General features: G+C 35.6%; 2 protein-coding genes across 2 annotated transcripts; both read right to left on the reverse strand.

Annotated features, from left to right (window-relative positions):
* Positions 1 to 326: 326 nt before the first annotated feature.
* Positions 327 to 4756, reverse strand: LOC111878195 (QWRF motif-containing protein 4). Its single transcript, XM_023874703.3, has 7 exons — positions 3925 to 4756; positions 1611 to 2619; positions 1389 to 1508; positions 1195 to 1311; positions 1028 to 1117; positions 828 to 935; positions 327 to 738 (listed from the first exon to the last, which is right to left on the reverse strand). Exons 2-7 carry the CDS (start codon positions 2541 to 2543, stop codon positions 676 to 678), a joined length of 1431 nt encoding a protein of 476 aa, XP_023730471.1. The 5' UTR covers positions 2544 to 2619; positions 3925 to 4756; the 3' UTR covers positions 327 to 675.
* A 1346-nt stretch (positions 4757 to 6102) lies between these two features.
* LOC111878173 (uncharacterized) lies at positions 6103 to 10890 on the reverse strand. The gene is made up of 13 exons (XM_023874685.3): positions 10501 to 10890; positions 10094 to 10156; positions 9559 to 9999; positions 8866 to 8937; positions 8596 to 8721; positions 8165 to 8377; positions 8026 to 8073; positions 7606 to 7752; positions 7186 to 7347; positions 6992 to 7085; positions 6687 to 6805; positions 6565 to 6609; positions 6103 to 6468 (listed from the first exon to the last, which is right to left on the reverse strand). Exons 1-13 carry the CDS (start codon positions 10840 to 10842, stop codon positions 6232 to 6234), a joined length of 2109 nt encoding a protein of 702 aa, XP_023730453.1. The 5' UTR covers positions 10843 to 10890; the 3' UTR covers positions 6103 to 6231.
* Positions 10891 to 25181: the final 14291 nt, after the last annotated feature.

Below are 25181 nucleotides of genomic sequence, written 5' to 3' on the forward strand. Positions count from 1 at the left end.
AACAAATACAATCTAATTAAAATTCTATATTTTTAAGCTAACAATTTTAGTGTGTTTTGCAGAGAGAATATGAAAAATTCGATAGCTACAACGTGAGAATTTTGTTTCCAATGTGGATTGTGTTGGATATTTATACGAAATGCAACCTTTCCATAAACGTTGCATTAAAAGTGACACAGTTTGTATGGGACTACTATGGTTTAGGCTTTATTAGCCATTTTTTTTTGTTACCTTAGGATTCTCACTTGTAAGGCTGTCTATATAAAGGCCATTAGGTGTCTTTATTTTTTCTTGCCCTCATATTTTCTGCGTTCTACTTTCTGGGGTTGATGGAAGAATAATTCTTTTGCAGTAACCATAAAAATCTAGAACATACACCAAATTCATCGTTCTATAGAACATATATTATGATATATCGAAACTCTTCACGTAATATTTACACGTTATTTCTTAGTTTGATTGCAACATTGGTTGTTGTATTCCATCTTTCCGTTTCTAAAAAAAACTATATACTCATTGTGTTAGTTGTGCCACAAGACATGTATCGGTATAAGAGATATCTTCACATGATAAAAGTGTAAATCTCATGTTCACCAATTTTCCATGACTTTACCAATTTCTTCAAGACTTTTTCTTCCTTGGTAGATTTAAGTTATCATGATGGAAGATATAGACTTATGAAGGTGTCCAATTTTGTTTCAATTGTACTAGGTGTGTCCTAAGGCTGTATTCCTTTGCCTGTATAAAAGAATCAAACATTAAAGATCTTTTTAAAGAACTATGACATGATCAAATGCTGAAACTTGTGGTAATAAAAGTAATTTTACCTGTAAAGAAGCTACAAAAGTCGATAAAACTTCACATTCATCAAGAAGAGCCCTTTCATGTGATACCACAGTAGCAAGTTCAGATACCAGACAATTTGGTCCCTCCATCTGTATATATATAGATTTTGAAATCAGTAACTATAAACATTATATACAAAAACTTAGGATATATGATATATCACAGACAACACAAATCTCACCCTTGATAGAGTAGACTGTATGGAAGATCCAATTGTTTCCATCACTTGGATAGCTGAACAAAGAGAAGACTCCAAAGTTTCAATATCCACCTGTACAAATATAAAATTAAATTTCTATTCACTGAAATTACATTTTTGTCCTATTTAGTTTTCAAGAACTGACATACCATTGCACCTCTAGTTACAGGGACCCGAAGAGTGCTTGACTCTAGATCTTCATTAGCACCAGACAAAGCAAGTTTGTGCTCCTTTTCAATTGAAGCCCATTCATTGAGGTAAGTCATCTGATCCATAGATATCACAATATGAATATGGAAATAATATTGGGTTTATTAAAAAGTGTTATGGGAGAATGAATTACTTGTTGATTTAAAACTGAATAAAGTTTTAGCTTCAGTCTCAATTGATTGAGCTCAATCCTCTTTGCAGCTACTGAATCATGGAGTTCTGAGGTACTTCTCCACACATTAAATAAAGATTTCTGCATCATGAAATATAATAAATTTAGCTATAATAAAGACATCAAACAAAAGTGTATTGCTATTTCTTTCATTTAATCCTTTTAGAAATAAAGAAACCAAACCTTAGCAGTTGATTTCTGGGAGTTGAAGCCAGCTTCTGAAGTGGCATTAATAAATCTCCACTGAATTTGTCTATTGTGAAGTAGTCTCAGATAATGAGCATCTTCTATCTGATCAACAACTCGTTTTCCCTTTTTAATATCAGCAATAAATGTGAGAACAGAAGCTTTATTTGAGTTGCAGGGTTGTCTCAAAGGACTACAAGACCTTCTAGAAGGACTGACATTTTTCAAAGCCAAAATAGATGGCTTGTTTGGTGTAACAGCAGGTAAAGATTGAGACCTTGAAGAAACAAGATTCGACATTCTTAGTAGATTGTCATATTCCAACTTTCCTTTATCGGAAAATGACGATAATACCCTCGCAGGATCACTTGTGGATTTTCCTAAAGGCTTAGATTTAGAACTTGTTCTGCTAGGCCACCGATGTTGTTCCACTAGTTTAGAATGTAAACTCTCTAAAGGTTTGGAGTTTTCCGATTGGTCGATGACATTTTTACCCTTGAGTGGACTTCTTTTCCTCTCAGGGGTAGACTTTCTAGAAGGTTTAAGTGATACATTTGATGATGACTTTAGGGTTCGATCAGAAAGAGCTTGAGGAGGTGGCTTCTCTTTCTTACTAGTGGGCATGGAAAATGAATCAGATTGGAAAGAAACACTTAGACTACGCATTGGTGAAGGAATTGCCTTTCTGGTTATCACTTCCATATTGATAGATGTATCATGGATTGGGGTGGAGGGGTATGATGGTAATTTTGGTGTTCCGGGTCGTCTTCTTTCTGCAGATATAGCTCTATTTGGTGTGGATACTTGTGGTGTTGTAGCTGTTCTTGTTGTGTTTGGAGAAGGACAACGCCTTGGTGTAGGTGATTTGTATCTAGAACTAACTTCCCTAGTCTTTAAATTTGGCCACATTGGATTAAGCTCTTCTATCATATGATCAAAAACATTTCCCAGATCCTTAAAAACAACAAATTGCTTTACAGAGTGATGCTATATCACCATAATTGAACTGTTACAAATAGATAAAGAGATGTTATGACCAAAAAGGTATAAAGTTGATCAAAAGCATAGGTCTTTACTCTTTGTACTTTACAGGTACACCTAGATCTTAGAATAAGAATTGTCTTGAAACTTGAAGCTTGAAGCAAAGATATGTAATTGGGTGTATGTCTTTAGAATACAATATCTCCCTGAATCCTAATCTATCAAGAAGATTTTCAGAAGTTTAAAGAGGACTAAATTGCACTTTACAGACCACACTTACAAAAGAAGAAGAATCAATTCCTATGATCGGTTTAGTTTCTTTCTCAAAATTCAAAAATATTGAGAGGAAAATGGAAGGGAGAGACAATCAGAATCTCATTATATATATATATATATAACATATTGGAGTTGAAAAAGTGAAGTCTACGTGTAGGTTTTTACAGTCAAAGTTTAACCATATAGAAATAGACAAATAGTTGCATTAAATTTAAGATGGTAATAATGTATAGAATCATAAGGGTTGAGGAAACAAACATGGAGGACCATGTGCAGAAGAAGATCATTGTCTATCTCCATTGATTCATTGAATCAGCTCACCAAGACAAACATATATTTATAATACATATAAACAAGAAGGATCGAATAATGTCATAAATCCATGTAAGGCATGTCTGAACCTCAGATCGGAAAATATTTTTAATACCATGAAAACTCCTGAAATCTCATTTTCCATTTTGGATTTACTTATTAATTGATGAAACGAAATATAGTATTTGATGAGTAGATTGATAAAAAAGCTATTTTACTCATCGAATTTGCAAATTTCGAGACTGAGGTACGATTATCGATGTAAAAACCTGATATGATAAAAAAAAAAATTAAAACCTCATAATTTTGTAGTACAAGAGTAACATTTTATATGAAGTTATGAGCACTACATGATATAATGTCTGGATTTTGCAGATCATGTCCCTGATTTGTGGAACAGTGCCGAATTCTCAGAATCGGTGGAAAACACATTGTTCTGAAAATTATTATTTTAATACCATCACGGAAATAAGATCTCCACTTTAAAGTGGATCTATTGTCTTCTTCTTTTTTTACACATATTAATGCTAGCATAAACCCTAGATTAGAAAACTATTAAATCAAACTAATTAAAAACGGCGAATCTCAATTGATCATTAATGACAATAAGTTTGATCACAAAAGTTAAACACAGCAGTAGTTTTTTTAAATATTGAGATTGAAATATAAGAATCTAACAATCCTAACAGTTTATAAATTATAATAGTAATTTGAAATTTACACAGTATTCATGCAAACTTACGCAGAAAGAGACCAGAAAAAGTGATCTGAGCAGCGATCAGTTATGGTGATGAAATCATGAAAGGTGATTTGATCGATCGGAGAGTTGAGGAGAGGTATATGAAGAGTTAAATCCTGAAGTTTTGATTGGTTAAAACTGAGGATTTGAACAGGGAGACGTTGTTGAAGGAGGTGGAAAAGTATGTTTTGGCGCCACGAGAGATCAACTTTAATCCAAGGAATAATCTTTTTTATGCTTAAGATAAATTAGGGGTGTTCAACTGTTCATTGCGGATGAAGTGGAAAGCAAACCCGATATTGAGAATCGGTTTGATTCGGAACCGGATTAATTATAAACCGTATACAAACTTGGATTTTCATTGTTTATATTTAGGTTATTTAACATTTTGATCCGTATTTCAGAAGACATAAATATTCTTTACAAATCTAAACCAAGAGAAATAAATTAGATGTTTTTGACTTTTCATCCGGTAAAAAAAATATTACGATAAATATAGTAAAAATCTTTGTATATTTTATGCAAATAAGTATACATATATAAACAATGGATATCCGATTTGGATTTGATCTAATCTGGAAACCGGATTTTTGACTAAATTGGATTGGATTATCCGATCCACTAGATTATAACCGGATCATATTCTAGAGACAAATTTAGATTTGATATAAAATTTGCCAAAGTGCGGATCCAAATCCATCATCCGGTCAAACCCACCTCAACCCGGATTGAATTTTGGTGGATCCGGATAGGATTTATGATTATGTCATTGAAATCGGATCGGATCCATATTCGTGCACTTCTTATGGTCAAATTTGTAACATTTTTTTATGTTTATTTGCAAAATCCAGTATATAGATTTTGACCAAACTGGAGTTTATAAAATACAATAAATTATATCAATGTCATCTAGATATTAAACAAATTTCTTTGTTTTAATACGATAGATTTTCAAAACTTATTTGAAATAACTTTTAGATTATAAATTTTTGTTTAAAATAAAAGTTTTAGACTTTTACTCCTAAATGAAATGTTTTCTTTAGTTTGATATTTTTCGTAAAATCTAAATAGGCGAAAGCTCGTTGCCAAATATACATACATACACTTTCAACATACAAGTTGAACTCGTTTGTTGATGATCAAAACTCGAGGTGTATAAATGTAAATTTTACATGTTGAATATCATTTGGATTTTAGATACTTCAAAACAAACAACAATAATTTTCAATTTTTCTTTTTTTTGACAAAAACTGAAAGGGTGTAATATTTTATTTCAAAATTCAAACAAAACTTTACTTACGAAGTAGAGGAAGAAAGCCATACCATAAGTCCATAACCCGGTATACAAAAGATAATTAGTATAAAGTTTTAAACCACACAAAAATTCAACTTTAGCACATGCTATGTAACACAATATTACTTATATCAGTTATATAAATCTTAACTGCAATCATTAAATGCCTTTAACTTTTCACAATAACAACCACCATGATGTAAAATTGAAGCATCTAAGTCTTCATGACATGCCACGTGTCATCTACACAAAATTCTCCTCCATTGCTTCCTACCAAAATGTTGAATTGTTTACAACTAATTTTTCACGCTCGTCAATAAATAATAGCCATGGAACTTGTCCAACTGTTTTTCAGAATAGATTAAAAAAATATATTAAGCCACATAAATAGGAAACAGGTAACTAATAGTCTAAAATTCTAAAAACACTTTTTTGCCAATTAAAAATAATGAATAATTTTATAAAACATATTTTGCTCTACAAGTTTCCATCATTTTGTCTTTGTGAATGACCGGTAATAAAATATTTTTAGTATCAAAGTTTCCGATTACTTTATGATTACCAATCATTCAAATTCATAATTTAATATAATAAAAGAAAAGTGCATGAAATGGAACTAAAACACTTGAATGTGAAAAGGACAAAACATCTCCAAACTTGAACATAAAGCATGTTTGGAGGCTAAAATCATGAGAGATCATGTGCAAATACCTACAAATCGATAATTTTAATAATTTTAGTCCACTTAAAAAAATTCAATTGTACCAACTGCATCACTAGTAGTACCATTGACAACCACAAGTCCCATCTTTTCATTCCACTTATAGGCCTTCAACTAACCTAGAAGTTGTACAATATTTTTATTTTAATCATAATATAACGAAATGTATAGTCAAGTCTTTTTATCAGATTATGCAACGAATTTGATTTCTTACCTCATGTTACATAGATAACGTATTTCTAAAGGATCAAAATTTGTGGACTATTCAAATAAAATTCTATTTTGTATGTTACGTTTAATATTTATTGAATCCAGAACTTTGAGTCCTTCCAAAAAGTGATTCAATGTCATCAGCTTTGTAAAGATCTAGACTTTTTGCCAAAGCAAAACCAGCATACATCCCATCAACGGCTGCACTCACGATCCCACCTGCATACCCTGCACCTTCTCCCACTGGATATAATCCCCTCAATGACATGCTCTCGAAAGTGTCTGGATTTCTAGGAATCTGGACAGGAGAGCTAGTTCTAGTCTGCAATGAGGGGCCAAATTTGTAAAAAGTAAAGACTTAGAGGGGAGAACATGTTTTTGTTAATTCATTATTTTTGGAGGAAACTAGTAATATTACCTCTACTCCATGAAGAAGGGCATCATTGGAAATGAATCCTGGTAACTGAATACAACAAGAAACATTATTTACATTCAAACTCATGGATTTTTTGAAGATTGTGCAAAGTCAAAGTAAAAAACCTCTTGGTCAAACGCCATGATTGAATGCTGTAATGCCTCTGTTATATGAACAGGAAACAACTCATGCAGATTTGCTGCCTTCACCCCTAATCGGTAACTTGAAGATGGTATATTACTTGCTGACACAACAAAAAAACCCGTTAATTGAGGGAGGGCATTTATGTCTTTTGCTATCCCTGTCCCACTCTGTTCTACTTTTTTGGATAAAACAAAAAATTGCAACTTTTGTCACATCAACAATAGTCTGCTCAGACTGCAGTGTAATACACTGGGGCTTAAGGACATGAATCAAATCAAAATTTTACCAGACAATTTATTATCCATGAAATCTTTAACGTTTTGCACAGGGACAACGAAATTTCCACCTCCCATAATAGCTGCTCTTTGTTCGAATTCCCTCTGAGAAAATACAAACGCGTTTTTTAAGGAGAAAAGTTTGTATGATTTTGTAAATGAAAAAGTAATAGAGCGTATGAATGTTGATGATGGAAAGAAGTACCTGAAAGTCAACACCTGCAAGAGGTCCATGAAAACCAAGATCATTAAAATCCTTTGGTGAAACAGTGACAGCAAGTGCAGCATTAGCCCATTTAGATGCTCTTCGAGAAAATGACATGCCATTTATACAAAGTTCTGATGCGTCTATGCTCGTTACAACCACCTGTAGATGTTTTGGAAGGAATGGAATCCGTCAATGGAATGGAATCAGTCAAAGGAATTGGAATCTGAAGGAATTGAAATGTGTCACGCATTTGGTTAGAAGAGTTTGTAAGGAGGTTTTTGTTTCTCTGGTAAAAGGAGAATGGAATTCAATTCTGATCATTTACCAACCAAACACCTCAAGGACTGGAATCTCACATTCCAATTCTGGAGGAATCCACAAACCAAACACAACCTAAGATTCATGTTTTTATTTTACCTGTCCACCAGGGCACATGCAGAAAGAATAACAACTCCTTTGTGGTGTATCGTTATTATCTTCTCTTTTGACATATTCAACAACCTTGTAATCTGCAACTGGTATTTTCCCACGTCCACTTCGAACCTCATTGGCCAATTTTGAGTACTATATGTTTAAAAGATTAAAAAAAATTAGAAAAACTATAGATATGCCACTTAAAAACATCATTTTCCTCCCTTTGTCACATAAAAATTACAATAAGTTAGCCTTGTTATTTTGTCTTGATTGAATAGGAGTCTAGATACTTGATAAATATTAAAAGAACTAGTTGTCAAAACAATCTTTAAATGGAAATTTTATGATTGTTTATTTTGATGCATTGCAAGTTTCATCAGATGGAGGGAGAAAGTAGTAAATTTGGCACAAAATATTTCCAACCTGAATGATGTTTATCGATTCTTGTGGATGCTCAATCCGCAAACCAACCTGTTGATAACACAAGTCCAAAATATATTATTAAAAAAAAGTTTATCTCACACAATATAAATGTATTATGCAAGGTTTAATTGGAACATACAGCAAAATCTTTAGGGACCAATTCCGTATTATGAGAAAGAAGCATTTGGTATACATCACGTGCAGAATGCCCAACTGCAAGAACAACTGCATCAAATCCCAGCTTCTCACTACTAAACCCTAATCTCCCACTTGAATCAGATACATTCACTCCAACAACATGACCATTTTCTACAATCAGATCATCCACCCTACTTCCAAACCTTATATTAACCTTCGCAAATAACAAAATTCAATTAATTGTATTATTTCACAGTGACAGTGACAGTTACAGAGAGTCAGAGACAGTAGTGACATTGACATAGACAGTGACAGTGACAGAGAAGTGACACTGACACTGACAGATATTAATGAGACAAAATATTGCAATTATTTTGCTCTTTGTGCAAAAGACGAAAATGCCCTCCTAATCAATTAAGACATGTAACTCACCCCCAAATCTTGTAAATGTTGTCGAAAGTTACGGAGAAGTGGTATGAGTCTATCGGTTCCTAAATGGGGCTTTCCATCAACCAGGATGCTTTCTGGAGCTCCAAACCGAACTAAGGTTTTCATAACCTGAGTTTTTGAGGAAAAAAAAAATGCTTACGAGTGTTACATTACATATTGCTATTAATATTATCAGTAAAGAAATTTATGTATGTTGCTATTATGAATAAATATATGCAAATGTGTTGCCTAGAATGGAGAAAGTAGACTCACAGACAAAACACTTCCACTGTTCCTCCCAATTCTAGTCACCAACTTTCCATCACTCCAAGTACCTGCACCACCCTGTCAACCATAAGTCCATGATAAATAACAACTTTTTTGTCCGGATAAATGATGTTTAAATAATATTTGAGAAAATGATAGCACATTTTAAAAGAAAAGGTAATTGAGGGAAAGGTTTAAAAAAAGGTTAGGACTTAGGCTGTGTTTGGCGTGCCATAGCTAGCTGATAAGCTAGCTTATTTTTCAAGTTTTTTTAAGTTGTCATGTTTGGCAAGCCAAAAAGTAGCTTATAAGCTAGCTTTTTAAAAAGCGACATAGACTAGCTTTTTAGGAGCTTTATTTAAAATTTTCCAAATATACCCCTTAATTAATTATAGAAAACATATTCTTTTAAATGTCCTTTTATGTCATTTAATATCTTTCAGCTAGTTTTACCAAACGTCAAATTTTATCAGCTAGCTTTTCATATAACTAGTTTTTCAGCTATCAGCTAGCTTCTCAACTAGTACGCCAAACATAGCCTTAACAAAGAAGGCCTCATTTCCCTTACTTTCTCCTTTGAATTCGTTCTTTCTGTATTAAGTTAAAAAGAAACACCCAGGTATAACTTACCAGATTAAGTCCATTAAGTCAAAAAGAAACAGTATGAAAATGAATGAGTAATAAGATGTAAAATGCAACCTCGCCAAAACAAAAGTTGCTTTCGGTTTGCAGTATTCGCCTAACAACCAAAGCACCAATATCACGCCCACGTTTCTCGACAGGCTGCCCTCTTTCTATTAAAGTCACATCAACACCAAACTCTGCAAGTACAAGAGCAGCAAACAAACCAGATGGACCACTTCCCACAACTGCAATCTTTGCCTTTTTAGTTGATGGAAGCTTGTAAGAATTTAATGAACTAGTATGACCATTTTCTCCTTTCACTTTATCTTGGTTGAGTTTCTTGTTATTGTGTATTATGTTAATTAAATCACCAATGACTTTCTCATGAGGCGTATGCTCGATTACCCCAATTTTGGGTTCTAAGCGTGAAATAAAGTCCCATGTTCGGGGTTCAAGATTCAAGAGCTTATCGACGTCCATTTCCACTGTGTACACAAATTTCGGCTCCTTCTGACTCTGAAAATTGAATTTTTTTTTCGAAATGAGCTAAATTTGGACATTTTTTGTTGGTTAACAAGTGAAAGTTATAAAGAAAAAGCAAAAAGCTGACCTTTCTAGCGTCAAAGGATTTCCTTAAAACTGTAAAAGCTTCTGGGGGTAACATTGAAGCAACCTGGACAAAAAAACATTGGAAGCTTTGCTCAATCAAACCAGAATTGCATACATAGAAAAATGAAAGATTTTTTGAACCATTGTACTTTGCTTTTTGTTGCAAACAGGCTGTCGATCTTGTGAATATATGGAAAGATAGCAATATTTGTTCCGAAAATGAGCAAATTATGGAGAAAAGTTGCATAGTACAATGGTTTTTTTTTGGCATTTGCATTTCGATAATTCGTCCAGAGTAGTATTTTTTGCATTTTGGCATATATGAAATGAAGGTCGAGTACGATGGATGAAAATTTAACTTCAAAATGGATAGGCGTTGATCAAATGTAAGAAAATTAACCCAATTACCGGAAATTCAAGAACTTTGGCGACCTCCTCAAGCAAAGCATCAGAAACATCAAGAAAATCTTTACCAGCGTCTCTATCAATGGGAACACCGAGTTTGAAAAGCCTCCAAAACCCTTTGAACTTATCGATATCGGTTTGAGTTTGTTGGATTGATTTTAGCTTCTTTTTTTCTGATGGGTACCTCGACTTACCTGTTCGTTTGGACCCTTTTCTGGCACATCGAATTAGGGGTTTGTGAGGATAAAGGAAGCGAATTTTGGGTGAAAATGGGAGCTGGTAATTAGGATATTTTGTGAAAGAAAAACTGTAAGGGCAGAGTAGCTTGGGGGAAGCAGAGAACATCGCTGGATTGGAGAGACGAGGGGAGAAAGTGAGGGGATAAGGAGGGGTTTAAGACGGGGGTTTTGTTGTTCGTTAAATTGTAATTAGAAATGAACCCCTATATTTATACTAGTTTACATTTCAGTCCTTTTAACTTTTTTTGAAATTAAAACATCGAAAATTAATGTTCTTCTCTGTGTGTCACAAGTAATGCAACACCAATACCCAAGTTCCATAAGAATGAAGTAAGGGATGTATGTGGTCTCTTCCCGAGAGTGTGGGATTGCTTCCATTAATGACCTCAAGCATAATCAAAATAAAAAAGGTGAGTTCACAGTGGTTCCTACATATGATAAAGTGAGCCCCACTGTGAACAATAAAAGATGTTTATGGTGTGTGGTTGTCACTGTTACATCCCCGAACCGAGTAAAACGGCGGAAACGTCCAAGGGTGGATAACGTCATGTACAGTATCCTCAGGGCCGGTCCTGAGGATTCTAATGTCCAGGATGAACCGGAAAAAAAGTCCCTTATGCATGGCCCAAAAACAGTAATTTGAATAAAGAAATAAAAATACATTGCTATTTTGAGTAATAAAGTGAAATTACATTGCTATGAATAACATATAAATCAAAGGTATAATGTTGCAATGCAAAGAAATGAAAAGTATGTTGCCATAATACCAAAAAGACAACAGTATGTTGTTATTTCTTATATTCAGTTTATCTTTATACTTACTCTTTCATTCCAAGTCCGTCTTGATTAAGCTTGAGTTCTATCTCCTTAGTTTACGTAGATCGGATTCAGGTGCATACCAAACACCAGAATATAATCATATTAAATTTCAATTCCAGGTCAGACCTAAGCAACTTTCCAATCAAGTATTATCTGATGTAAAGATGCCCATCCAAGCAAATTCTGAACAAAAGGCAAAAATAGGTTAAAAGTCATCAAGATGGAATCTTAAAGCATAAATAGGAGCCATTTGTAATCAAAATGAGTTTCGAGCATGGATCTTAATATACTAATGTATGATTTTGACATTAATGGATCTTGAAAATTGTATAAATATTAAAATCAAGTTTACAATAACAACTAGGGATGATAAAATTCTGTAAACCAGTTTTCCTTTTCTGAAAAGATAACAGTTTCCAAACAAAGTTATCCTTTCCAGATTACAATTATAGTATGACACATTTAAAAATCATATATAAAATTCCAAAACAAAAGCACATCCAAACGATATCTTACTTGCCTAAGCACATGTCACTATGAACATATACACAAAAATGATAAGATTTCAAATAATATATGTCTTTAGTTTTATAATTGAATTTTTTTCTAGATGATTGTATGTTCCTGATTTCCCAATAATACCAAGAAAAAATTTATAAATACAACAATGTACCAGTAAAAAAGGATGTTTTTATGGTTATTGATTATTCACTCAGTTATCCAACCAACCACATCATATACACACATTTTGCACCACAACAATTTCTTTTTGACATTATATCAAACACTTGGAAGGTCTCTTTAAGATCACCAAACTAAGGAATCAAACCAACAAAAAATCTCTTCCTCTTGTGTGGTCTTCAATTTCAATTCTTTCTAAAGGAACCAATACAATCCTTTACTTATGATCGATGCTTAGCTATTTACCTGATTAGCAATAACAGTACTTAAAATAGCAGTACTTCAGGAGCCAGGAGTGATTTTTTGTAACCAATTAATCCTTTTCCAGCCCTCTCTTGTACTTGAATGATCGTTAATACTCGCTTCTGTGATCTTCTTTCTGCCTTGCGTTTGTGTGTCAACTCATACGACTAATCGAATCGAGGGACTTTGGACGACTGGACTTAACGACTAATCGAATCGAGGAACTTTGGACGACTGGACTTCTTTCATTCCTTTGCATTTGGCTAGATTACTAATTGCTGAATATAGTATTAAAAAAAATTGGGCCCCCTAAAAGAGTAGGCCCTGTGCACATGTCCCACTTGCCCCTGCTTAAAACCGGGCATGAGTATCATAACAATTGAATAATAGAGATCAAAGCATTACAAACATTGTACTGATAATTTAATATTTACATTGAGTTCGAATCATTGTTTGTTTGACTCCAAAAAACATATGGCAAAAATATAAGACGTAACACTGCTAAGCTCCGTCTTCACAAAACTTGTGTGGGTATCTGTCTACTGATTTCCTGGGAATAAAATGGTTTTGAAAAAGTGTCAACATTTAAGTTTGTGAATTCGTAAGCATCTTTTATGAGAAAGGTGTGTCTTTGTTCCTTGAAAATGATAGAGTGTTCTTCCAGAAAAATCCAATATTTTCTTTTAAATGTAATGTAGTAGTCTTAATTACCCTAAGACTGAAAATGTAATAGTATTGTTGTACTCAGAAGTAGTGTAATGTAGTTTTATATCTTTATAAAACCATTTGAATGCATGTTTCCAGAATGTAAACTATATTGTACTAGAAAATAGTGTAATGTAGTTTTCTATAAATAAAAACATTTGAATGCATATTTCCAGAATGTAAACTGTATTGTACTGGAAAATAGTGTAAGGTAGTTTTATATAAGTAAAACCATTTGAAGACATGTATGTATTCATAAACCAAAAGTATTGTTAATACCCCTTGTGAGTTATTATAATCATGCTAATGACCTAGATGGCTTGTACGACGTTCTTCATGCGTCGAAATGGTATGACATTTGGCACCCCAGACCTGTCGGTCCAACTGTAGCTAATAGTTTAGGTGTGGGATTGTCAGTCGCGTATAGATCTATACACAAGTATTACGCTCTCCCTCCAAGAGACTATGGTTATAGTACAGGACTTTTGTTGGTACTTAGATAAGTACTTGAAGATGTGTCTTACAAAGCTATATTGATTGTTTACGTGTAGTATGATAAAAACTCTTTTTCTTGTAAATGCATGTATCGTCCTTTTATAGTAGTTACATGGTATAAAATAGTTATGCTTTGAAATAATTATTTTTGTATTGTATCTTAAAATGATAAAATAGCTTGTATGTCTCATAAACCATACCTATTATAGTTTATAAAAATGTTTCCCTGAAATGATGAATCATTTGTACGCTATTATCAATTTACCCTGATAATAAAATGAAATGAAATAATGATATATGTATGTTTATATAATTATACCCTTTTTGCTCAACATGTTACAAAATGGTTAAGGTCTTATAAACTATTTTAAATATGGTTTATTTATTAAAATTCAATCGTATGTTTCGTGTGTGTGTGTGTGTGTGTATATATATATATATATATATATATATATATTGTAAGAAAACCATAGTGTACTTGTACGAAAACTTTATAGCTTTGCAAATCTTAGCAAAACTTTGCATATATATGCTTGCGAATTTTGAATAAATCTATTTCGTGTATTTTAGCATTTTTGCACAAACGGTAGTAAAATATGTGTAATCATATTGTATATTTTAACACCAGTTTTCTTGTATTTTACTTGTATTCCTCCCCTAAAACATAGAAAAATCATGGAAAATGTAGGGGTATGAACTCACACCGTGTGTGTTCTTGGCTGGATAACGAAATGATAGTAACGTTCTTCAAGTTAGAGCACGTGAATATAGTCGTATCCTAATTTGTTTTGAAGACATAATAACATGTGTAAATTAGATAAACTAATATGTAAGTGTTATAATAACACTAGATAGAACAAGAGGACTTACAAGTTTCCTAAGAATTAGCATGAAGTGTTTTGTTTTCCTGGGGATGTTTGAAGATTTTCTTGGGAATACTTGAGGTTACTTGGAATTTGTTTGAAGATATGAATATCTTCTTATGAACTTTGAGAGAATAGTGAGGAGATTTGAAGTTGGAATTAAGACTTATGCATGAAGTTTTCGACCTAATATATATATATATATATATATATATATATATATATATATATATATGTATACATACATACATATATATATATATATATGGTAAAAGGTGATGTGATATATGCATTGGTATGTATATTTTATCTTTTTGGAAGGAGTGCCACCGTTTTAAATTGAGAGTTTTCAGCCTATCCCCACCGAAGTCACCTTGATTTCAATATAATCCCCAACCGAGAAATCAACCGAGAAATCAAGGTCTTCGGTCAAGCATGTTCTCGGTCCAAGGGTGTTCTCGGTTTAGGTGCCACCCACTAAGGGTGATTTTGGTTTTGAATTATTTAAGATTTAAGGTTTTCGATCCTAAAACCAAGAATCCTAAAAGCAAAGTGTAAAGTGTTTTGTTTAACTAATTGACTTTGTTTGAATTGTTTGACTTTGGTTTGACTTGTTTGACTTTTATTGACCCAAAATAATTGGTTGTTACAATGGCTAAATAGAAAAGCATATACAACTATACAAGCAATATAGTTGAAGTAAATTCAAGAAAGTTAACAATATCAATATTATACGAATACACAAACACGAAATTAGATCCTAGCATTAAACATGAAGTAGATACTAACGGTAAAAACCGAATATAAAGGACGACAAGAGAAAGATAGTAAAAACTGTATGACAAGCACAAACAGTGGAAAGTAAGTTAGTACTTAGACTACTTAAATTCTACTTTGACAACCCTTGTTATAACTACCATTTAAAAGGCCATCCCACATCGCCTGTGATCTGTGGGACTAAAACCCTTGCCAATCTTACCATTATATATGGGGAGGTAATTCATTCCTTTTAAGCATAAATCTTTGGGGAGTCCCACATCACTTGTAGGACAAATTCGGAACTCCTCATGTCTTCTAACTACAATAATTGGTTGCCTTATATAATAGTTTCTCTAGAATTAAGCGACACTAATCATCCTTCTGGGTTGAACCGCTCCGAGTAAGTCCAAGTTGGATCTAGTCGAACTGAGTTTGATCGATTTGAATGTGTTCCAAGTTGGTTCGTCGAGTAGATAGAATTCACATCGGCCATGTGCTGAGTCTGAGTAACTCACTGATTACTCTATCGAGTTGGTCGAGTTTTACAACCTTATCCATGGCTATAACCAAGTCTTTAATGTCTAACCTCAAGCTATCTAATAGTTTCCTCATCAGGCATCCTCACACCGTTAAGGATGACCATTTCCATTCTTCTAACTACAACAATTGGTTGCCTTTTGTAGACATGTTTGAACCACCACAGTCTTTTTTTCGACAATTTTTTATGATCAAACTCCCATAAAAAAAAGTTGTGTTCATTATCATGTCCAACAATGTTTTTTGTAACATCATGTTTTAGGGGCTAGAAGTTTTGTGTTTTTTAATTGAAAAATAAAATTTCTAATTTTAAAATAAAATAATAAAATAAAAATAAATAATTGAAATGCTATCAAAAAATAATAATAATAATAATAATAATAATAATAATAATAATAATAATAATAGATCTTATTTCTAGCTAATATTTAGAAAATAATAGAGTTTTAGTGTGTCAAGAGAATTATTTTGTAATAAAGGTCATTTGTATCAAGTGAGTAAAACTTGTGGTTGACTTGAGAGTTGACCAATTAGCTGTTTACGACCAAGTTTGAAAAGCTTAGGATGGAGATGGACCATGTGTGAGTTATTTTGTGTTCTTCAGTTAGTTTAAAGCCATTTTGAAAGAATGTTTGTAAGGAGGGACTATAGTTGCATAAGTGAGCATTATTAGGTCTATTTGAAGCCTCTTTGTAACATCCGTCACTTAAGGTATTATTTATTTTAAATATGTATTATTTGTTGTTGGGCTATGAATTGGATACGTGGATTATTGAGTGGACTTTAGCAAGTGGGTCGTATATTTAAACTGCCTAGAAGACATACGTTGGGCATAAGCCTGGTGTACGAGGAGCATAGAGGAGCCTTGGATGCGGGAGGCGCATGCACGTACGAGCAACGTACCAAGGAGTACGCGCAACGTATGTGAGCAGATTCCAAACCCTAATTTTTAGGGTTTAAGCCATATAAATAGAGCATTATGACTCAAATCCTAGCCTCCTTACCAGCATCTCAACCTCAGAAACCCTAGAAACCCTCTCTTACTCCATTATTGTGTGTGTTTGGCCTTTTTAAAGCTTGTTTTGGTGAAGTGGAGCTTGGAAGAAGAAAAGAGAAGTTGGAGAAGAAGAACTTGAGTATCTTGAGCTCAATGATCTAAGATTACGTCACCATTTGGCACTCATTGGAGGTATAAAGCTTCCAACTTTCCTCATGAATGCTTAGATCTAGGATTATGGAGTTTTGGACCTTTTTAGGTCAAAATAATGGACTTTTATGGTGCAACTTCGTATTTAGGCTTAGGGTTGCCACCCTTAGTGCTAAATGTGTCCCATAAGCAGTAAAGTTTCAATCTTTAGAGCCCATTTGTAACCATGCATGAGATCTAGCCATTTCCATGGAATTTAGTTGTTATAATTCAAGTTTGGGTTCATTTGGTGGGTTGCAAGCCACCAAGTAACCGAGTTTATGAGTTGAGACATGTCAATGGACCCAGATCTGTAGTTTGGACTTAATGTCTTAAGGGATTTAGCAGTTTGGAAGAAGATGGCTTAACATGGTAGTATGTTGGGCGTACACGCCAAAACGCGCAACGTACAAGCCATGCAAGTTGTAATCGTAGCGTATAGAGGAGTACGCCCTGCGTACTGTGAAGTTTAGGCGTGCGATGTTTGGGCCTCGGTTTGGGCCAATCTTTGGACATAGCAGTTATTGGGCCTTAATGGGCCATCAAAAGTAAGAGAATGGACTAATGACATGTTTTGGCTAAAGGGAAGGCCCATTTGAGGAGTTGGGCCCAATTTAGAAAATTAGGCCATTAATAGGCCTTTAGTGGGTCATTAGAGGGCTTGGAGAGATTAGATGGGATTGGACCTTGGTTATGGACCAAATTAGACCAAGTGGTAAAATGGTTATTTTACCCTAAGAAGGATTATGGAAATTTGACTAAGTTTTGTTATGACTATGATAACGGGGGAGTCGTTGGAGCAACCACTAAAGATTTCCTCACTATGAGATTCAGCTGTCAGCTTTGCGAAGTGAGTTTTCCTCCAGTAGGAATGGGTCTAAGGCACCAAGGTCGGGCCGTCTATGTATGTTAGTATGTTCCGAATTAAGATCCGATGTCGTGCGGGGCCTGATATAGGTTTATATGTTTTTTCCGGATTTCGATCCGATGTCGGGACGGTACCCGAAGGTTGTTAGTATTCTTGATGTCTTTGCGATTCTTGCATGTAAATGTATTTGTATGTTTCCGGACTATGGTCCGGTGTAGGGGCGGAACCTGATGAATGTTTGTATGTTTCCGGATTTCGGTCCGATGTCGAGCGAGGCCCGAGGAATGTCTATATGTCTATAGTTAGGTGGTTACACTTATGATTATGTGTAATAGCAGGTACGCTCATATGTATGCCGAGCTTTGATCGATGTCGGGCGGAGCCTGATGCCAGATGCGGTCTGATGTCGGACAAGTCGATGTTGGGCAGTGCCCGATGTAGCAGGGCGGGGACCAATGTATGTGATTATGTGTATGGTATGTGGTAGTTTGGGAAGACTCACTAAGCTTCGTGCTTACAATTTTCAGTTTTGGTTTCAGGTACTTCCGTTAGTAAGGGGAAGACATCGGGATGACTGAATGGCACACACCACAATTTTTAGCCTGGGAGGATTCACTCTAATGTTTGCAATATGATTTTGATACATTAACAGATATTATGATATTTTTGAGATACACGATTTATGAATTTTATATGATGGATGATATTTATGGTTTTTATTAATGAATTAAAATGAAAATTTTGGGCTATATTTTTGGGATGTTTCAAGTTGGTATCAGAGCCTTGGTTTGAGGGATTCAGACACACTCTCGGGTCTGTCTGAACTCAAACTAAGGACTTGGTATGAAAATTTTCAAAAGGAAATCATTTTTATAAAAAGAATTTTGAGAAAAGAAATGAATTTTGAAAAGAGAAAAGAACTTTGAAAAAAAAGGAAAGGGTGTGTTGCATGAAATCAGCTGAGTAGGATATGCTTGATTGTGCTTACCCAATGCTCGAATGTTGCTTTCTTGGTGCTTTTAGGAGTTCTAGTTATCTTTAACTAACCAGTAAACGAATATGTTAAGTTACATATTACGAGGACTAAATAATTTCAGAAGGTTAGGTTTAGCTCTATTTCACAGCTCTTGTTTGAGTCTAACTGTTGTAGGGTAGGACCTCTAATTCGAAGAATTATCTAGTCTTAGTGATATCTAATGATATTTGCGAGCTAGTTAGGGGGACATAGCAGGGACTTGTTATGTCGTTGATGGTGGAGAGTGGGTTGGTGATTACCCTAGGGCAAGCCTAGGATGAGATTAGCGCGTAAAGCAGTAGTAGTAGAAGGGACTTGGTGGAGTCGAGGCAGATCTTGAGGAAAGTACGGATAGATGTGGAAGGTAGTATGGGCCCATACTACTAAAAGAAGAGGACCCGTATTCGAATTAAGGAAAGCTGAGATGAATCCAGGAAACTTGTAGTGTGTGAGATCCCTCGAGTTATGATGAGCATACTGATGTTTGTTAAGGTGTATTTTCAGTATGGTGACGTTACGCACTATGTGATGGGTTTTCGTCATAAGAACATCCTATGTGCTCATACAAACCCTAATGCTTGGATCTAGGTTTCTCTATTGTACATGCAAGTTATCCAAGACTATAAACCCTAGATCTAACATATGATAATCAATATAACATATAATTAGGGTTTAGATCATACCTTGATTGTTATGTAGTAATAACAATCCCAATTCCTCTTTGTATTGACTTTAGAAAGCTTAGAGTCACAAATGTCACTCCTCTATGGTTCACAAACACCAAGAGCAAGAGGATGAGGAGGAGAGAGGATGGAGGCTGCCCTAAAACGTGTGAAACCCTAGAAGGATGCTTAGCCACGTTTTTAGGTCATAAGGGATGTATATATATAGGAGGCTATTAGGGTTATCTAACAAGGAAACCATAAATTGGATGCTTAAGCCCTAAGCAACCCATAGATCCCTTTCCTTAAGGCCTTGGACGATTTCTTATGGGCTTCCCCATAGAATTCGTCCACTCCTTAGAACAAGGCAATCCATGGCCCAAATTACAATTATCTTATAATTACAATTCCAGTCCCTTAAGTTTAATTAATCTCTTTTAGTCACAAAACTAATTACCAATTAATTATTGACTAATATTAATTAAACAATATGATTTCTCCTTTAATATATTATTCCCATAATATATTAATAAATCATATTTAATCCTTTCTCTCCATAATTCATCCTATCAAGTTGCTTTGGTGAAGGCAACCCAAAAGGACCATGCACCATCGGGTCAAGTACATACAAAAATAGTTATGGACTTAGACACTAATCCAACACTATGCTAGTGGGCTCTTCAGGCACCAGAGAGGGATCAGGCTCGGTCTTTCGAGTCAGGCAGCTAGATGAGCAGACGAGGGAGTTCATTTCGTTTGAGATCATGCACAGTATTTTAGAACAGACTCCTGTGATCTTCGGTACGATCAAGGAGGGCATTATAGAGCTTTTGGATGAGAGACTGAGTGCATTCCCCACCGAGGTGGCGACCATGATGGGGTCATGCACACTGACATTCAGGGAGTTCAGGGCTTGTGGAGCTCCCGACTATCATGGGGCTCAGGACCCCATTGCTAGCAACAGATGGTTGTCGGATGTCGCCAACGCCTTCCGCACCAGCAGATGTCCCGATGGGGACAAGGTCCGACTTGTGTCCTGTCTTCTGAAGGACAGGGCACGTGACTGGTGGGAGGAGGTCGGACAAGCCATTAGAGATGATGTGGTTCTAGATGCGATGACCTGGAGTGATTTCTCGACCAGGTTCAGGGTCGAGTTTGCACCTACGATTGAGGTGCAACAGTTTGCTAGGGAGTTCCATGATCTCGAGCAGACGACTGAGACAATGACAGAGATCACCACCAAGTTTAGGGAGAGGGCCCTTCTAGTTTCACAGTATGTGGCAGACGAGGAGATGAGAAAGGCCTGATATCATGAGTTGCTGCTGAGTGATATCTGCCAGTTTGTGAGCTGATCCAGCTGCAAGACGCTGGAGGATATGATTTCTAGGGCTCGGGAGAGGGAGTTGGATTTAGAGACGGAGAGAAAGAGGAAACCAGATGGGGTTCAGACAGGTAGTTCGGGAAAGAAGCCCAAAGTATCATATCACAAATCGAGGATTCACCAGGGCCGCAGCCGATGTGGCAAGTGCGGCAAGATGCACGAGGGAGCGTGTAGGGCGGGGAGTTCGGGTTGCTTCAAGTGCGGCCAAACTGGTCACATGAGTAGGGATTGTACAACTACCGCCACCACCACATCAGTTTCAGATCTGATTTGCTTTCAGTGCAACCAGAGGGGCCACAAAAAGGTTGAGTGTCCGAGTCTAGGAGCAACAGGACACGTGGCGACGGGCGCTCCTACCATGTTGAGGATTATAGATGACGGAAACGTCCGGGGGTGGAGGACTTCATGTATAGTATCATAACAACAATTGCAATAGTGATTAAAGTAAACACAACCAACATATATATAATTGAAAGAGTTACATCATTGTATGAATTACATGTTTCCAAATCAATTACAATATGTTGATAAAAATGTAAAATGTTTGACGCCTTAACGTCCCATCCTCAAAAGCACATGGTTACCTGTTTAGTGATTTCCTAAGAATACAAGTTGTTTGAAAAAAAGTGTCAACACAAAGGTTGGTGAGTTCATAAGTTTTTTGTATGCAATTATGAAAACCTTTTCTTGTAAAAGTAGTGTTCGTTCCAGAAAATCCAATATTTTCCTTGATGTGTAAATGTAGTCTTAAAACCCAAAGACCGGAATGTACAAATAATTTGTCATATTTATAGTAAAACAATGCAAGTTTAAATCGACATAAACTCATTTGATTTCAATGAAATCCCCATAAATTCTATGTTTGTTAATACTTAATGTGAGTTATTATAACCATGCTATGACCTAGTTGGCCTGAAACGATGTTCTTCAGGCGTCGGAAATGTTATGACATTTGTCACCTCAGACCTATCGGTCTAGCTGTTGCATGTAGCTCAGGTGTGGGTTTGTCAAACCCAATATAGATCTATATACAACTATCACGCTCTCCCTCCAGGAGACTCTGGTTACAATACAAGACTTATTGGTAATGTGAAGCGAATGTCTCACAAAAGTCATTAACGAATTTACGTGTAATGTAATGAAAATCCCTTTTGTATAAATGTACCCTTTTTGTATGAGTGTGTTATGTAATGTATCATAAACTATACCTATTATAGTTTATCAAAACAAGGGTAGTAGTGGTAATGTACATAAACTATACTTAACATAGTTTATTCAAATGTTTGTATATAATGGATGTACTTTGATTATAACAATTTGTTATCTTCTATGTTCTATATATCAAAATCCATTTGTTAACTGATGCATGTCTATATACTAAGACAAAATGTCATTTATTGCAATAACATATATTCACATAAAGATATACACCTTGCTCGACATGTTACAAGGTGAAATGAAATTGATAGCATTTTTCTGTTGTTAACATTTTCTATTACTGCTCTTAGAAAATTTGTAGAAACATCATCAAAGGTCCAAATCAAAATCCGTAAATTCTGAGAGTTTGGAAATTGAGTCTAGTTTGTTTGTAAATTTTCTCATGATTTTTAGTGATCTCCAACATGTGTGAAAATGTCCATAATCACAGACTGGTCCGGATTGGTTCTTGAAATGATAGACAGTTTTGTAAAAATCACCATAAATCGTAGAAAAATCGTGTGGAGATGTGCAAGTAGTCATTTTAAATCTAAGAACTGGAAATACTTTCACCTAAAACAGTTTTGAAAAATAAAATGTTTAAGTTGATCAAAACAGTCCGTGAATGGAGCCCAACTTTTCTGATGAAAGCTATTAGAAGAACTTAGTGGTGTTCTTGGTGTTTTGACTTGTATTCCCCCCCCCCGCCCCCTTTAAAACTTAAGAAAGCATGAAAATATAAGGGTATGAACTCACCTTGTGTGATTTCAGTGGATGGATGTTGAAGTAGAGAAGTGTTCGACTTAAGAACACTTGAAGGATTGCTTGAAGATTCGAGAATCTAACACAATAATGATGGAGTTTGTGTAAGGAATCAATGATTTGAGTAAAAGGAAATGTAATACACATAAGGAGGGTGATGGTACTTACCAAATACAGGAGGAAAGCTTGAAAATGCCCTGGAAATCTCGAATTTTTGTGAGAGAATTAGAGAGAAAAGAGGTGTTTGATCTTTAGTGGAGATGAGTGAACTGAGTGAAATGAAGAGAGAGAGAGAGAGAGAGAGAGAGGGGGGGGGAGGGAGTCTTTCAGCTCTTTGGATTTTGGATGTGATTATGGCTGAAAAATCAGGGGGAAAGGACTATCAATGTGACTAGGGATGGTGGGGAGGACAATAGTTGGTCATGGAGTGGGTATTGGGGGGGGGGGGGGGGGTTGCTTGTGTCAAACCTTATGGAAGAGTCAGCACTCCATCACAAAATCTTGTTTAATGGATTTTATTCTTAAATAAGGATTTCCTTAAAAATATGTTGAATTTATGAATATTTGGGACCTTGTATGTCAAAATATAATTTTGGGTGAAAATCCCCCGTTAAAATAATTAAAAATGGGCTTAAAACGGAGTCGGGGTCGAAAACCGTGAAATATGGTGGATAATCCGAAGTCTGGCAAGGCTTCGGCCTCAGCAGCCTAAAATCGGAGTGGCATTGGTCGGATGACTGCAGTCCGAGGAGAAGGGAGCTGCGGTCCGAAGGCGAGATCTGATGCGGGGGCTTGGTTCCGGGTTCGGTGGCTCCGGGCTTGGTGGATGCGGGCTTGACGGCTGCGGCTCTGAGGCTTCGGCTCGGTGGCTGCGGCCGGATGACTGCAGGTACTCATGGGAGCTTCGAACTCGGTTCATGTGGCCTCGGTTCCAAGAGGGTTTGGCCCCTATAGAGAGGCTTCGACCCTAAGGGGCTAATTTCCAATGTATCTTCCTGCTTCGAGTTGTTTTTCACCAAGTCAAGTGTAGGGATGCCCCAAATGATTAAAATAAATCAAAAGGGGTTTTGAGAGAGATTTGGGATAGATTCCACATTCTTGGAGAGATTTGGGAGAGATTTGACATACTTGGAGAGATTTCACATACGGAGAGAGATTTGGGAGAGATTCCACATTCTTGGAGAGATTTGGGAGAGATTTGACATACTTGAAGAGATTTCACATACGGAGAGAGATTTGGGAGAGATTCCACATTCTTGGAGAGATTTATAATATAGAGAGATAGAGTGAAAGAGATTTAAGAGAGGTTCCATTTATGACCTTTTTAAGTATCCGGCTTCGCAACGCAAGGTCCGTAAACCCCGTTAAGCCATGTTTTAGTGTCCTACACACTCCCGATGAGTGTGAAATAGTGTTTTATCGCTTTTGTTTATTTTTTTAGCACTATCAAGGCTAAGAAAAATTAAACACACGAATTTTCCAAATGATGCTTTCTCATTAAAATAACGAGTTGTACAGTAATTACATAACGTAAACCCTAATATACAAGGGTTAATTGAGTCGACCAGTTTGACTCGTTGACTTTGTTTGACTTAGACTTGACCCGAAATTGACTATTGTCACATTAATGTCTTAAGGGATTAAGGAGTTTGGAAGAAGATGGCTTAACAGGGTAGTACGCTGGGTGTACACGCCAGAACGTGCAGCGTACAATCCATGCAAGCTATACGCGTAGCGAACAGAGGAGTACGCCTCGTGTACTCTCAAGTTTGGGCTTGCGATGTTTGGGCCTCGGTTTGGGCCAATCTTTAGACATAGCAGTTATTGGGCCTTAATGGACCATCGGAAGTCAAAGAATGGACTAAAGACATGTTTGGGTTAAAGGGAAGGACCGTTAGAGGAGTTGAGCCCAATTTAGAAAATTGGGCCATTAGTGGGCCTTTAGAGGGCTTGGAGAGATTAGATGGGATTGGACCTTGGTTATGGCCCAAATTAGACCAAGGAGTAAAATTGTCATTTTTGTTGGATTAGTGTCTAAGTCCATAACTATTTTGGTATGTACTTGACCCGATTGTGCATGGTCCTTTTGGGTTGCCTTCATACTGGTGACTAGACAGGATGATTGTTGAGGATAGAGGCTGGTTTATTGTTAAGAATAACAAATTAGGGTATAAATATGATTTGTTAATATATTATATGAATAATATATTAATTTAGGATCATATTATTAATTAGTATTTAATCAGAAATTAATTTAGAATTAATTTTGGGA

Source organism: Lactuca sativa, chromosome 5 (assembly GCF_002870075.4).
Source record: "Lactuca sativa cultivar Salinas chromosome 5, Lsat_Salinas_v11, whole genome shotgun sequence".
Lineage (NCBI taxonomy): Eukaryota > Viridiplantae > Streptophyta > Magnoliopsida > Asterales > Asteraceae > Lactuca > Lactuca sativa.